The sequence below is a fragment of the Endocarpon pusillum genome (genome assembly GCF_000464535.1).
Source record: "Endocarpon pusillum Z07020 unplaced genomic scaffold scaffold1611, whole genome shotgun sequence".
In the NCBI taxonomy this organism is placed as follows: domain Eukaryota; kingdom Fungi; phylum Ascomycota; class Eurotiomycetes; order Verrucariales; family Verrucariaceae; genus Endocarpon; species Endocarpon pusillum.
Genome location: NW_006916042.1, coordinates 79,648 through 94,837, shown reverse-complemented (window position 1 = coordinate 94,837; position 15,190 = coordinate 79,648). Strand labels below are relative to the sequence as shown.

Below are 15,190 nucleotides of genomic sequence, written 5' to 3'. Positions count from 1 at the left end.
ACACAGTACCAGTGACATCCATAAACGCCTCCGCTCACGTGGCCATTTGCCACCAAAATTCTCCTTCTTTCCAATAAATCACCTCTCACAATGCTGGGCTTTGACTACATTGTCAAGTTTGTTAATATCACTCTAGTAACCTTTTAGCTAACTAAAACTTTCTTAATAGACTTGGCGGGCTCACCGAGCACCTGATTCTCAGATTTCCGGGCTGCTTCGAGCCCTGGCTTTGGAGGATTCTAACCCGGACCGGCTCGGACCATAGGGCAGCCTGAATGGAGTCCGAGGGGTTTTCAGATTGTAGGAGGCGCAAATCTGAACTCTGTGGCCTGCAGCCCGAACACCCACCCCATAGGCCGCCGATCCTATCGTTTGGTAGAGGTTCGAGTTGAGCCATAATTTGTTGATAGTAAGTAGGGTGGGGCGGTGTTGGCGGGTAAAGTGGGCACATACCTTTGGGCGGTACTAGTTGTAATTATCCAGCTGTTGCCTTATTGTTGCTGACGAACAGCGCCACAGCCGGTATGTCACCCGTCAAAGGTGACGTCCGTGAAACATCGTCTTGTCTTCCACGTGCCGACTGCATGGCTTTCGGGCCCTGAGGGAAGTTTTGGGTCTGTCTGAGGATATTAAACAGACCAGGTCGACTTTTCAGGCTACAAACTGGTTTCCTAATACTTTCTCTGTCTTCTGTGCCGCTGGAGATATGCGATCCGATTTCATGGCCCCATCAAAGTAATGGCTGGCCTATGCTCGTATTATCGAGTCACCTCTAATCAATACTTTATGGCTCTCGGCGCAGCCTCATTCAATCTCATTCCGTGGGAAGATTTAGTCAGAAACGGTGACTTCAGCTCTCATTTACTGGAGACTGGGAAGTGGTGTCTCGGTTAAAGTCCAGAATGGACGATTGCAATCTCGCGTGCTCAGTCCGGCGCATTAGAGACAGCTCAACACCACCGTACGAAACCAACATATCATGAGCCATCCATCTCATCCCACCTTCTACGAGGCTCTGTTGGCTTTGGACTTGACTGTTGGCTGTCAGGACACCAACATACGTCCGTATGCCAGGTCCCAGTGTTTCAATAATCAGTAACCGCGTCTTAAACCATGGAAGGATGGTGGATTGACCGCGCGGTGGGTCGAAAATCTAGCCTCGTTGTGACGGAGCTGGGACGGCTGGTGAAATGCATAAAGCTCCCAACAATGTTGTCGTCCCAATGATGTTATTTCCAATAGAGTCAGTCCCATTTCTAAGCAAACTCGGTTGGAGTCAAAATGCTGCTTCTCGCGATCTTTGCCTTTTGCTTGGCCGGAATCGTTGCACTTCCCAGCGGATGGACTGCAGGCCCTGATAATTACTTCGGCAAACCTGGAGACGCAAAGTTTGATTATGTATGCTTGCTGTGTCACTAAGGGATTGTCTTGTCTAACCTTTCGCATAGGTCGTAGTCGGAGGCGGCACAGCTGGCTTGACAGTTGCAGCGCGCCTTGCTGAAGACCCACGGCTCAGCATCGCTGTCATAGAAGCTAGTGACTTCTACGAGAAAGTCAATGGTAACCTCAGCATCGTGCCTGCCTATGGTGGCGCAGTTTCAAATCCAGCCGTGAACTGGGGTTTCAACACTGCGTCGCAAGCCGCCCTAGAGGCCGTCAGATAGCTTAAAATAGGGGCAAAAAAGTCGGTGGAAGCTCTGCAACAAATCTTATGGCATACCATAGAGGAACCAAGGACTCCTACGCTTTATGGGCCGAAATTGCGGGTGATCAAAGTTACACTTTCAACAACCTGCAACCGTATTTCCAAAAAAGCGTCATATATACTCCACCGAACGTGCCCATTCGGGCAGCCAACGCTAGCATGGTAAGTCTCAACGTCAATAATTATAGCCCGTGGGGTGGGCCTTTGGACGTTACACATACAAATGGGGCAGACGTAGTATCGTCATATGGGGTGTTCGGGCTCAGAGAGATTGGCGTTGATACTCTTCCTGATCTGGCCAGCGGTGCTCTGATTGGCAATCAATATTCGCCTACCACAGTTCGGCCCAAGGATCGGACTCGAAGCTCGAGCGAGAGTAGCTTTGGGCAGGCTTCGGTGCAGGCAGGAAGGAACAACTTGAAGTTGTGCATCAATTCTTTGGCGAAGAAAATCGTGTTTGATGGATCCAAAAAAGCGACGGGTGTGACAGTCCAACAGGTGGAAGCACGTCCATCCTCACGGCGACTAAGGGAGTCATTTTTTCAGCTAGGGCAGTAAGTGTCATTCTTGATTGGAGACTTCGTCTGTGCCGGAAATGCTGACTTGATTCAGATTCAATCCCCTCAACTTCTGATGGTCTCTGGAGGCGGGCCAGCAGACAAATTAAAAAGCCTCAACATTCCGGTAGTAGTCGATCGCCCAGGTGTGGGACAAAACATGCAGGTGCACAGCTCATGTCCGACCTCCTCTCATTGAAAGGCAGCTTATATCAATAAAGACCACCTATTCTTTTCTGTGGTCAAGGAAGTCTCCGTTCTAACACTGGCCGCGACATTGACTCCTCCCTACGACATCCTATCCGTAGAGCAATACAACACGAACGCGACCGGGCTCTTAGCCCACACGGGTGCAGATTATTTCGGCTGGGAGAAAGTCCCTGAAGCACTTAAACCAGGCATGTCTGCCTCTCAGCCTCTGTCAAAGCTGATTTCGCCAAGGTTCCCAAAGATTGGCCTGATTATGAAATGTTATTGGCGATCTTCTTTTTAGAGCAGGAGCAAATTATGCAGAGTTTATCGGGATGCTTGCAGCCCCAGTGGAAAGAGGTGAGTGGGCCTTGTATTGTCCGTTGACAACCGGAAGTTTGAACCTATTCTGATTGTGTAATCTGCAGGGAACATCACGATATCTTCCAGCGATACAAACGACCCTCCAGTCATCAACACAAACACCTTGAGTAGCGCCACCGACCAAGCCGTCGCAGTTGCCCTCTCAAGTGCATTCGGGCTCTCACCTCGACGAACGCTCTTGAGGCCATCATGATATCAGAGGTCATACCAGGAACGTCTGTTCAGAGCGATGAACAAATCTTGCAATGCCTGCTCGCGAACGCCGGTCCTGGATATCACGCGGCTTGCACTTGTGAGTTTCTCTACCTTGGCGTGTGCTTCGAACTTGGTCTTTGCGAGCCATGAGAACTGACTCTCAATCTTTTCAAGGTTCCATGGGCACGGCGGATAACTCTAACGCGCCGTCGGTTCCAAAGGCAGGGTCTTTGGTACGAAGAGTCTAAGAGTTGTGGATGCAAGCTCTTTTGCACTGTTGCCGCCAGGCCATTTGCTGGCGACTGTCTGTAAGTGGCTGTGTTACAACGTTGGAAGGGATCAGGCCGGCTGACAATTGGACCAGATGCGCTTGCAGAAAAGATCACAGATGATATCAAGAACGGATGATGAATGCTCTCCTCTGGCTTAGAAGTGTATGGGTTGCTCACCGCGATCTCTTGGACCGGCGCTAAGTCAAGGTTATGGTGGAGTTGGGGTTGTATTTCATCAACACTACTGCTGTAATTACTGCTCAGTTGTCTGGTTAGATTTGCCTACCTATGGGTGAGAGACATTCTTCATCCGGGGACTTTCTATATCTTCGGGGCTCTGTTTCCGCTCATCTCGATTTTCTATTGTACTATTAGCGTTGGATGTGGCATATGGCAACAGATAGACTGATTCAGATATAGCCTTGGGTAGCATCATGCTTTCTTGCATGGAGAAGACACTACAATACATACACCCTCCTCTTGGCTTCAAACCATCTCTCAAGCCTTGTAAAGATCTAAGCTGACAGCGTGATTAACTCAACACATTGTAAAGCAGAAAACCACTTCTTGCTACACTGCGCAAAATGTCGGATTGAGCTAGGAAGTCGACGGGGTTTTATAGATCTGAGCTGCAGAAGAGCTACAATTAAGAAGCAACCTCGTTACCCATCATGTACTATGCGTTGCATAATTGTTGCGAATCCCTTGGCAATATATCGAGAATTGCTGGCGCTGGCGTTGCAGCCGTGTCAGGCAGAAACAGCTTTTAAGGATTGAATATGGATCTGTACTGTGTAGAAAGTATATCAAAATGATGCTGAGTTCCTCTTGAATCTAATGATACAGATTTTAAGTATAGAGAATCCTTTTTGATAAAATAAAATCTACTATGTAAGAAGTCAACTTTATTGATTAGGATCTGTATTAGTATTAACCTATATCATTAGATTCAAGAGGAACTCAGCATCATTTTGATATACTTTCTACATAGTACAGATCCATATTTAATCCTCAAGAGCTCTTTCTGTTTGGCAGAACAACGCTGGCAATTCTCTACTTAATAGTTGCCTATCCCTTTCTGACTTCGAAATCATAAAAGGGTTAGATCACGTGAAAAATCAAGATTGTCACGTGTCACGTTGGAAGCAGGCGACGAGTGCGCGAGATCTTCAGCCCATGTTGAGTGCTATCCTAAGACTGCAGAGCCGACGAGGATGGCACTGGGGTCGCTCCTATATAGGGAGCATGCCCCTTACTAACGCGTAGTGCAAATCAATCCCCGGCGGCCCTAGCGCTAGCGGCCGACAAGCATGGCAGCCGTGACAAAGATGACATAAGAGATGGTCGTTGTTCATGTGACTTGTGTCAGCGGAAGACGGAGTTCTCCGACCACCGCAACTGTTCGCCACGCGCTATTACTCAGAAACGCATACACTCACAAAATGCTGCAGTTAGCATTGCAACGCTGGTTTATGATCTCCTTCTAGGTGATTCTATAGCTTGCCTCTTCTATGCGTATATATAGCGGTCATCCTACTCCTCAGGAGTTGAGATAGCAAGTCAATCAATCCATTCCATCTACTTTCTCTTGCTTACTAATCTAATCTGCACTGCTTCATGGCATACTTCTAACAACTTGAACTAAAGCGTAATCTTATATGGCCGTTCGTCTAGTCCAGTTGGCACTCAGTTCAGGAGACGGGTCTTAGAGAAGACTACTAAGTTAAGTAGCTGGACAGAATACGAGACGACACGACACGACACGGCTTTTTGAGTCTCAGGGGTAGTTGGGCAAGACGGGTCAGGAAAGGGAAGGAGAGGAAAGGAAAGTAGAGGCTTGTTTTGCACGTGCGCAATGCAGATAAATGACAACGATGACAGCTTTTTTATACAGGAAAAGGAACTACAAGAGTACTGTACACCGAAGATCTTGTATGCTGCTGGCATGGCATTATGGATTGCGTGTTGTTGTTCATTGCTGGAGATAGAGTCGCTGACGGGGCGGCACTGACTGATGTATGGACATTGGCATGTGTGTGGCTTACTAGGACCAGGGTTGAACGAAAAGAAGGGTCTGACGAGACTATGATCTGAGCTGGCGGTAGTGTTGATAGGAGTATCCCGAATGCCTGACGATGCCTTGACTTGCTGCTTTCGCTGAATGTGCCCTTTTGCATGTTGCTAAGGCTTTGAATAGCTTTGGGGAATGTCAAGACTCGCTGGTTGATGCCCTACGCTTCCTAACCGATGCTTCTCCCCATCTACACGCTCTCCAAAACCTGCTCCTTGAATTCCCTCTCCACCTTCTGCCCTTGATCATCCGTCCCCGACTCCCCATGCAAATTCAACAGCGCACCCAGATCGAACTTCGGTGCCTTCAACAGCTTGACCTTTCGAATGTAGCAGTTTTGCAATGGATAGATGCCCTGGGTGGCCTTCTCGATCTCTCGTCCCATCACCTCTGGAATCAGTTTGCCAGTCAACTGCGCCAATGTACAGCTTGTAGCCTCCCTCTGGATGATCTCTGTCATCTTCTTCCTGATCGATCGGATCTGTGATGAGCGTGCGTATGTGGTCTTCTTGATTTGGTTCGCCCGTCTCTTCGTGAAGGCAATGGCAAATAGTCGGAGGAGGTAGTCATCTGTGGTCTTGACTGTGACATTGGCTTCAATTAAGGTCTGCCATTTTCGTACGAGAGATCGGAGCTTATCGGAGGTGAAGTCGAGACCGTGGAAGTTTGTGAGACAGTTCTTGCCCTGAACTTCGTCGACTCGGAGCTTGATCTTGCGGAAAGCGTGGTCTTCATCGGTTTGGAGGTCGGCAAGGGACACTTCGAAGATTCGGCCTTTGAGGGCGTCATTGGCGTTTTTTAGACCAGTTGTGCGGTTGACTAGGGTTTTGCCGACGCTGAACATGGAGATTAGTATTAGGAGAAGAAAGCGCTCGACAGCTATCATACTCTCGGACATTGAAGGTCGAAGGTGCCTGTAATTGTTTAGCAGTTGTGCAGTCTATCGAGCGAATCTCGGCTTACTTTAACCGAAAACCAGTCTTTCCGGGTGAATGGATCTTGAGTTCTCTTCTTGAGGCCTTTCTTGCCTTTCGAAAGGCGCTTGTTCCTGATAGACAATGTCAGTGCTGTGCCTTGTGGAGTCGCTCACGATTTGATCGCAGAGCCTGGAGGAGATGATACTGACTTTCCGACAGCCATGACTACGACCTAGACTATCTAGTGACAAGCAGAAGATAGACAGTCTTGTCAGGGTTGGGGCAGTCAATAAGTGTGATTGAATGACGCTTCTGAATGATGTTTATCAAAGCTGGCTGCGCTATGGAGATTTGAGTGTGAAACCCTAAATCGGAGAGTAGGGCTTCAACAAGTCATCTGACTGAGGTTTTCTTTGGAGATGCCAAGCTTCTTTTGGCCCGCATTGAATCATTTTTAATCTGTATTTCAGGATGGATGACTCGGCTCTGATGTTAATCTACACTAAGTCCAGTCAAGTCGGGGTCCTTATCTTGATGCAAATCGACATGTTTAGAGGTTTTTATCATTGCATATTTTTGTTTACTCTTACGTATTAGAACCAAAGTCATGAAGTCGTGTTTGGAGTTGGTGGCAAGCTTGTCTGGACACGGTCTTCACGAATCAGAAAACCTGCAAGACGACGAGCAGCAAGGAAGGTGTTGCCGGATCAAGTGAGAGCTTGTACCGTCTATCCAAAAGGCCTTCGTTCGCTATCAAATTTCATCCTTGTCCCTAACGCGTACGTAGTATTTTGACAAACGCGAGACAACATACCCTCCGTAACAATGCTTCTTGTACAATGGTCTGATGGAAAAGTATAATATCGCTACTTATTTACAACTAGCCACTGTGAAAGCCAGTTTTCCTTGCGGCCAAATCATCGAACGCGCTTCGTGGACACAAATTCAAGAGGAGGCTCGTCGTATAGCTCTGATTGCGGTACCTCACTGCCCATCTCCAGCACAGGTAGCTTCTGCTGACTGTCCAACTCTGTTGGACGATTTTCATGATACGGCGATCTTTCTGTCCCTCCTCCGAATCCGTCGCCCACAAATCGTGCCGACTTCTCGCACGTCTTCTGCGGAATATGAAGAAAGCCAAGATAGCGCCGAGTATCACCGCACCGCCCACGCCCACTCCGACACCGACCCCTACACCGACGCCTGAACTGGAAGCAGAAGCGCCAGTAGAAGCGGCTGTCGCCGAAGCCGCAACACCGGACGAAGACACGGCGAAGCTTGTGGTACTTACAGAAGTGTCCGTTAGAGGCGACGTGCCCGAACTAGTCGAGCTGGGATTCGCAAATGTTTGGCGCTGGCCAATGATGGTCATGGTATACGGCTCGCCAGCGAAGCTTAGGACTTTATTTCCTGAGCCGCAGCTGCAACCGTCGTTGCAGCAATATGAATCGCCCGAAGCGGTCCCGTTGCAGCTTAGGACGGCGTTTCCGAGGTTTGGGGCTGTTGATCAGAAAAGGGTAAGCTATCAGTCGTTCCTCACGCCCTTAGCCACGAAGAACGTACGGATATACATACCATCATTGCAGAAATTGGGGCATGCAGAGGACTGCCAGGTCCGGTCCGTGCAAGTTCCACGAGCATATGTTCTGTTGCCAATGTCATAGCAGAGCTTGTTGGAGAGACAGGCTTGGTTACTGAAGCAGCAGAAGCTGTCAGTGACAGAAGAGTCGCAGGCTACATCCGCGGAGGATATTTCGCCATTGGGAAAGTAGCACGTTGCATGTATGGTGTGGATGAGAGGAGCCAGCAGAAGCAAACGCAAGGTCAGTATCGACATAGCTGGAGTGCTCGTGAGGCTCTGTAAATCCGTGCGGCTCAGACTGACACCAGGAGGGCTTGAACTTGATATGTAAGAGAAGGGAAGGGGATTTCTGTTAGAGAGCAACAGCCTCTAATGGCTACACAAAGTAAATAATGGTGGTTACTTCTAGCTCAATACATGGATGTAGGAACAAACGCTGGTGTAACACATAGAACTCGTACGCCGCGCATATACTTCGCATAGGCCTTGGCGGTCTTAGCAACCCGGTCACATCCTAACAATTTCCTACTAGTTAGTAGGACTTTGCCTCAGTTCTCAGCCATGCTGTATGGCTGGACGATGGCTCAGTCAATCTTAGCAGGAAGAGGTCCTCTAAAAATAATGTTAGGAGAGCCATCAAAAGTGCGCTTAAATTAGCCTAACCATAAAAGATTGCTTAGCGTATACCAGAGTACGTAGCTAAGTTGTCCGTGATCTGATGAAATCTTATTATCTGTAACGTATTTTGCTGAAAAATATGATCATAGTATGGTCAAGATATGCCTCTCTTATTTTATTAGTATGGTCGTCATTTGACAGAATAGCTGCGATTTCTACTAACAGCACTTAGCTCGTATTTTTAGCTACCCCCTTCTCCTGGTAAGATGTGAAACAAAGTCTGCTTTGTCAATGACTAGCCCATTTCGAGCATGGCGTGTGTGGCTATGCCCACTAAGCCCGTCTGGGGGACTAAGGCAAGTACTACGAGGGGAGGCATAAGTATCCGTAGCACGGCGGTAGAAAGGCTTTGTAAAGTTACAGCCACGTATCAGCACCTTTTTGTAGTAGAGAGGATAAGGTGCCCAGATATCGCTCAATGAGAATTAGTTTATTTGTTTGATCGCCAGCATCAACAGGAATGGCCGCACTCCGAGTACGCTTAACAGCCCCCTATTAGTCTGCCAAGAGTTACTATTTCTGGCAACTTTCCCTTCAAGTTCTACAGCTCTCAACGAAAGCCAGGCCTACAACTATTTGAAATGACACAAATACCTCGCTCCTTCCGCAACTGAACACCCCCAAATACCACTGTGTAAAAGATAGAATCTCGAACACAGAAGAAAACCGCACCTGAACCTACCGCGATTGAACCTCTCCTCTAAAGACAAACTGAACTCGACAAAAACATCCCTCCTGAGCTATGCATCGACTAACAAAACACCCTCTGAAAGATATACTTTGAACCTCGCGACTGCCAGCTACATATCCTTTGGAACTTGTAGGATCCCCTTTTTACGATCTCTAATGTCTACAGTTCAACTGTCGATAACAATCGTTGAAATCAACCGAACAGCCATGTCATTCATGTCCATGAAACAAGTCAACTTCACGGATAACACGATAGGAATAAAAAAAAACACAATCAAGCCTGTGACTCGCCTTTAGTACATATCCGCTCGCTTGAATACTCGCTCATGCTCAGGTTTTGGGTGCTGATAAAAAAGTGGTGCCACAGGCGTGGAGTAAAGGAGGGAGCTCGCTGCAGAAAGTTTGTCTCTCTTTCACCACAAAGGCTTCAAAATATGATTTACCCCCCTGCTTTGTCATTTCTTGACTTGATGAATGTTCGAAGCCTGTAGTCACAGCGTCGTTAGAACCTGCTCGACCTTCGAGCCAGAGTATCACCACAGGAACTGTGCAAAAGGGAAAAGCAAGCGGACATTTCATTCTCTCTACCTAGCCTACTCTGGGTCCTCCCATACTGCAACCCCCAAACTTGTCCTGGTTAATCTGAAGCCTTGTTTTCGGGACCTAAGATAGAGTATACAAGTACAAGCAGCTGGGTGATAATGATGAGAAAAAAGAAAGTACACGTATCCTCAGCTTTTTCCATGCTCAAATTACCGAGGCCCGGCCAATTCGCGTTGGGGAAGTGGAGAGTGGTGCAAAAAAGCTCCTATTCAGGGTGCTACACACGTTGAACAATTTCGACGGTTTAGTGAGCACCTCCATAAGGCCAAAAAATCTTCCCCTCCACTAGTTACGTTCTTGGTATCGTTGTATGTTCTCCAAGAAATAAAGGTCGTCAAGCACAACTAGGCTTAGATCGAGACTGGAAAGCGGACCGAGATCTTGGTCGATCACGACGTTTGTTCTCAGGCATGAAGAGAAATTCGTAGCCATCAAGTAATTCTCCAAAAGGCCAATCGGCCCTTCTCGCACTCATTCTAGAGCTGCGAGCGGTTCAGTATGGTCAACGAACAATACACGGACGAAATGGCCTCATCTGTGTCTTCAGGATCGAACAGGGTATTGACAGGCCGTGCCAAGACAGGCAACCACGGTCGAAAGACTGGACAACGCCCTTCCGCGACTTTGCAAATTTCATCGGTGGCACGAAGGCTTCCTTACCTGCATTAGGTCCCCTGCAGACAATCTACTACGTAGCAGAGGAGCAGGCATACTTCCGTGGCCGAGGCCCAGATACCGTACTTCTGCCGTCCCAGCTCGACTTCACTTTGCCGTATTCTTCACTAGTGCGCACTTTAAATAGTCATATTTCCCACAACTGACATGAAACAAAGTGGCTGATCCTGATGGGACGATGACACCCTCTTTCCCTCTCTGTCGCTTGTTTCGGAACGGCTCTCGACCTTGTCTTCTTCGAAACATCACTGGATTGGTGCAGTGTCGGAGGCTTCTTGGCAGGCATGGAATCTCGGCCGAATTGGTTTTGGGGTGGCGGGTGTTGTGCTGTCGTGTAATCTCCTAGAGACTTGAGATAAAAGGTATGACGGAGAATGCATCAATAAAGTCCTCCCAAAGCCGAGACTTACAATTTGGAATGAGCTGCATCAATGGGACATTCGGCCGGAACCCCACGGACTCTTCGAAGCTGGAAGGCCTATTTGGAGCTTTCACCACTTCCATGGAGGGCAATGGGGAAACGCGGACATGATAGGAATGAGCTCCGGGGCAACAGTTGCGGGTGACAAGTCGGTCTTGAGGAGGTGTATTTTCGACAGCAAAGGCTCAGGTCAGCGGCAGGAAAGAGGACTTCTGGGTGCTTACCAACGGATACTCCATCACACATTACCATATCAGCGCCGTTACATCGGATATAAACTTTGAACATACAGAACATACATGGGGAGACGCAGCGGAGGGGTATGAGGAGTCTGTTGGACCACTTCGCCCTGTTGACCAGAAGGGAGTCACGAAGAAACGATGGTTACTTCGAGATGCAACCAAAGTAGGAGCCAATGTCCACCAGTTTTATTGGTACGAGAGTGCGACGGACAACAGCGTAATCGAGATTGTTTGGCTTGGTGTGGATCCGAAGTCAGGGGCATTGTCAGAGTAATAAGAGTAAGTATGTTAGACTTGTGTAGATATTCCCTTTTTAAGCAGGTCACAGTGTTCAGTTGTTGAACGGCCAAGAACAAACACATCTCCATCGACCATTCATTTGCAACGTCTATGTGATGGAAAACGTTGGAGGATAAACATGCCTTCTCCATATTCTCCACCTGCGAAGCTACAAAGGCAGTGGGAGCAAGATGGTAAGATTAACCGGGCTTTTCAAGGTGTGACCTCGCGTCACTCCTTGGCAGGCACGCGGTACCTGAACGACCATGCCGCTTCAAGGCTGGCGACGAGGTATGGAGAAGCAGGTGGCTGACAGTCTTCTCAGTATCCCACATGGCTTCTGATAAGTCGAAACGCGATATTGCAGACTTCTTTCGACCCTATGCAAAACCAAACCCGCCAAAGACCGTCCCCGCAAAGCGTCCTTCGCCTACGTCCAACGATGAGCTCGATGGCAGAACCATCTTTGCGGGTAGGCAGGTAAACCAGGCTGAGCCGCGGACGCCTTTGACAGCTTCTCGTTTCAAGGGTGCGGTGTGTTCGCCATACAAGTCACCATTTGGGCCACGATCTGGAGCTTCGGTCACTATTCCAATTCGAAGCCCGAAGCCTAGTCCATACCAAACACCTTCCAAAACTCTAACACCTGGTCCTGCCACATCACAACATGGACGGCTTTTTGCAAGGACAGAGGATGGAACGAGCCAAGAGAAAGGGTCATTATCCTTCGCGGACATACCAACCTCTGCGCGAAGCATAGTTAAGAATGGACAAGTCGTTGCTGTGAGAGGCTCCGATGAGGAAGACTCAGATTCACTGTGCTCGCTCGATGATATACTAGGTAGCAACCGAGGTGATGCAACTACGGGATCCTCTTCGCCACCAGATGCTAAGGAGGATGACCTGGAAACAGAGCGCGTAAGAAGCTTGAGCATTTTCACGCATGGGAGATCGAATGCTCTAGTTGGGAGAGATAAACTGCGGGAGCTGACGTCAAAAGCGAACGATCTTAACTTCGACATCAGTCTGCTTGTGGGTGATCACTTTGACGACGAGGAGATCGAAGCAAATGTTGCGAAAGCAAAACAAGGATACAAGGCATCGGATGACCAAGAAAGGCTTAAAGGGCAGGGATTGTTCGATAAGAAGCTACTTGCTTCGGTCGCTGGCGGAGAAGAAGGCAGCGGTGACATGCAGAGGTTGTTCAATGCCGTTGAACGCATAGATGCTCTGGCCATCGATCATACCTGGTCTATGTTTGGTTCTTCGCCAGTACCAGCGTCCTCACCTTCCCCATATCCTTTTCCTAGCAACGCTGAAGAGACGGACTTATGGCTTGCATCTCTCAATGATCCTACTTTAAGACAACGGGCCTATCTTTCGGGTTATGTCGCAGAGAAGGTCGCCGACGGCGCTGTTCCAGATAGCCTCGTAGCCTTCACGTTCGATAACATCGTCAAGGAGCCACGGGACGATCTCAAAGAGTCTTATGTGGAAGTAGTCAAAGCAGCGAGCCAGTCCTGGACTCGCAAGAACTTGGGACCCAGCCTGATTGAGCAAGCATTCTGTCAATTGGGAGCCGACTCAGTCATCGTCAAGTGTGCTAACGACATAAACCCAGAACCGAGCGCGTCGGCTAAGGATAGCACTGTCCTTTGTCAGCACCTCCTGCCTTTGATCAGGACATTAAAGTGTCTAGCCACAGATCTGATACCAGAAGCGCTCTCGAAATTTGTCAAGTTGTTGATGCGATTAGCCATTGATAACCATTTGATGAGCAACAGCGGTACTTGCATCGTGGTCGAAGACGCTATCTCGAGTCTTCTCGATCACAGTGAGGAGATTGTTTCATTATCAGCTGCTCAATGCATCCTTGAAGACGTTGGCTTACGTGTCAAAGCCCCATATCTACAAATTCAAGTTTTGAAACACATTCTTCCTATCTCACCTATTGCTGCATCTCTCCGGATTCAACTAGCAAATCTATTCTTACAAGGCGCATTGGACGAGGACACTATTATCTTTACACCAACGGCCCCTGGTATCAGCCTTGGGGACCTTACAACTCACCTCGATGATCCTCGATACGACATCTCCCGCTCTAACCGGCAGGACACTCCGTTCGACTACGGCACCCTCTCATGTTCGATATACATCTTCGACGCCGCCCTTGCCAACGGCGGCCGCCCGTCAGCTTTTCCAGATACGTCGAGCGAGCGCGAATTTAACAACAACATCGACATCCTCGTTGGCCGCATCAAATCCATTATGATATCTATAGCCGACACCGGCGCCTCCCACATGCGCCGAACAGAAGCCAAGGAAGCGCTCAATGCGCTGCATTTCCGTCTGTTGTACGGGGTGAGGACGATGCCTCGGCCTAAGAAGTCGGTGTTTGGCGGCAGAGATGGGGATGAGTATAGGGCGGAAGAGAGGAGCAAGAGCATGATGCAGCACTTTCTGAAGAAAAGGAAGACCGAGCAGAAGGGCTTGCCGGGGAGGGATACAAATTGGATGGCTGGGCAGGATCTCCCGGGTAGTTCGTCGCAGAAATCGGAGTTTGAGGAGTTGAACAGGCGGCAGCTCAGACTTCAGAGCTAGATGTTCCATTCTGCTGAGCGTTCTCAGGCGTCCTCTCTGATTCCTTGCCCGGGGCACTGGTCAATGGCATGAAAGTGACCTCTTTTGGCGATGGTATCGAAGCGCTCCCGATTGTATCATATATATAGAGTACATATTGACGTCTGCAGTAGGCTCTACCAAGGTGTGGCTCGCCAGCTCGCCTGACCAATTCTATCAGAGGAATGAAATGCGGGTAGGCATCGTGATGCTTGCCTTTGACTTCTTTGTCACACTGCTCGAGATTGGGACGTCTCCATCGAAAACACTCTAATCCGTGAACTTCCTGTTTTCATTTTTGCCAAATAGAGTAACTCGCACGCTGGGGAGGGAGTCTGTCTCACAGATCCTTAATCTTTCCTCCAAGGTGTTGTTGATCTCGATCTTGCCTTGTCCTCCGATGATGTACATTCCACCGGCTCTACAGCAATATCAGCACTCCGAGATTCTGCATGCATTTTGGACGTGTAGGCCAGGACTTACGAGTCTTCAGGAAGGGGATCCTTTCCAATAATCTCCACCTCCACCTCTTTGCCCAGATTCTCCTTGCACTCCTTCTTCGCCCCTTCAAAGGCTTGTTGAACGATATCGATATCTGCCTTCCTCACCCTAATCTGCACCTTTGGTTCATTCAGGGCATACAACCCCTCCAGCAACAGGCCCTTCATGATCTCTACGTAGTCTCCTCGCTTGCTGACGTCCCCAACTTTTCCCCTTGTCTGCTCAAACAAATCATCCAGCACCGACTGTCTGGCACTCAAGACCCTCAATCTCGTCTTGTTAGCCATGGTGGATCGCGTGATCTGCTGGGACATGGATGCCTGTTTGAACTTCTTCTCGTATTGACCGTCGATGGAGGAGGTTTCGGAGCGGACGAGCTTGGATTTCTCGATAGCGAATTCTTCATCGGCTTTGATTTGGATCTCACGGGCCTTTTCTAGTGCTTCCTGCTTGATGAAGGCGGTCATCTTCTTGAGCTCGGTGGCTACCTGTAGCAGCAGGAAAGAGAGGCATTAGCCATGGTTGCAGAGACATTCGAAATCTTTCTGGATTGGAAACGGACCTGATCATCTGAAAGCGCCTGACTCGACATGTTGCGGTCGTTGTAAGT

At 48.8% G+C, this 15,190-nt stretch overlaps 5 protein-coding genes across 5 annotated transcripts; 3 read left to right on the top strand and 2 right to left on the bottom strand.

The window, feature by feature from the left end:
• Positions 1 to 1,281: 1,281 nt before the first annotated feature.
• On the top strand, positions 1,282 to 1,664 carry EPUS_05530 (uncharacterized protein; the record flags this gene model as incomplete). Its single annotated transcript, XM_007802335.1, has 2 exons — positions 1,282 to 1,398; positions 1,449 to 1,664. The coding sequence occupies 2 exons, from the start codon at positions 1,282 to 1,284 to the stop codon at positions 1,662 to 1,664; spliced, it is 333 nt and encodes a 110-aa protein (XP_007800526.1).
• Positions 1,665 to 5,563: 3,899 nt separating this feature from the next.
• On the bottom strand, positions 5,564 to 6,513 carry EPUS_05528 (40S ribosomal protein S1; the record flags this gene model as incomplete). The annotated part of the gene is made up of 4 exons (XM_007802334.1): positions 5,564 to 6,209; positions 6,262 to 6,287; positions 6,337 to 6,421; positions 6,464 to 6,513. 4 exons carry the CDS (start codon positions 6,511 to 6,513, stop codon positions 5,564 to 5,566), a joined length of 807 nt encoding a protein of 268 aa, XP_007800525.1.
• Positions 6,514 to 7,417: 904 nt separating this feature from the next.
• EPUS_05527 (uncharacterized protein) lies at positions 7,418 to 8,154 on the top strand (the record flags this gene model as incomplete). Its single annotated transcript, XM_007802333.1, has 2 exons — positions 7,418 to 7,782; positions 7,839 to 8,154. 2 exons carry the CDS (start codon positions 7,418 to 7,420, stop codon positions 8,152 to 8,154), a joined length of 681 nt encoding a protein of 226 aa, XP_007800524.1.
• A 3,639-nt stretch (positions 8,155 to 11,793) lies between these two features.
• On the top strand, positions 11,794 to 14,061 carry EPUS_05526 (uncharacterized protein; the record flags this gene model as incomplete). Its single annotated transcript, XM_007802332.1, has 1 exon — positions 11,794 to 14,061. One exon carries the CDS (start codon positions 11,794 to 11,796, stop codon positions 14,059 to 14,061), a length of 2,268 nt encoding a protein of 755 aa, XP_007800523.1.
• A 288-nt stretch (positions 14,062 to 14,349) lies between these two features.
• Positions 14,350 to 15,172, bottom strand: EPUS_05525 (V-type proton ATPase subunit E; the record flags this gene model as incomplete). The annotated part of the gene is made up of 3 exons (XM_007802331.1): positions 14,350 to 14,500; positions 14,563 to 15,068; positions 15,143 to 15,172. The coding sequence occupies 3 exons, from the start codon at positions 15,170 to 15,172 to the stop codon at positions 14,350 to 14,352; spliced, it is 687 nt and encodes a 228-aa protein (XP_007800522.1).
• Between the last annotated feature and the right edge of the window lie 18 nt (positions 15,173 to 15,190).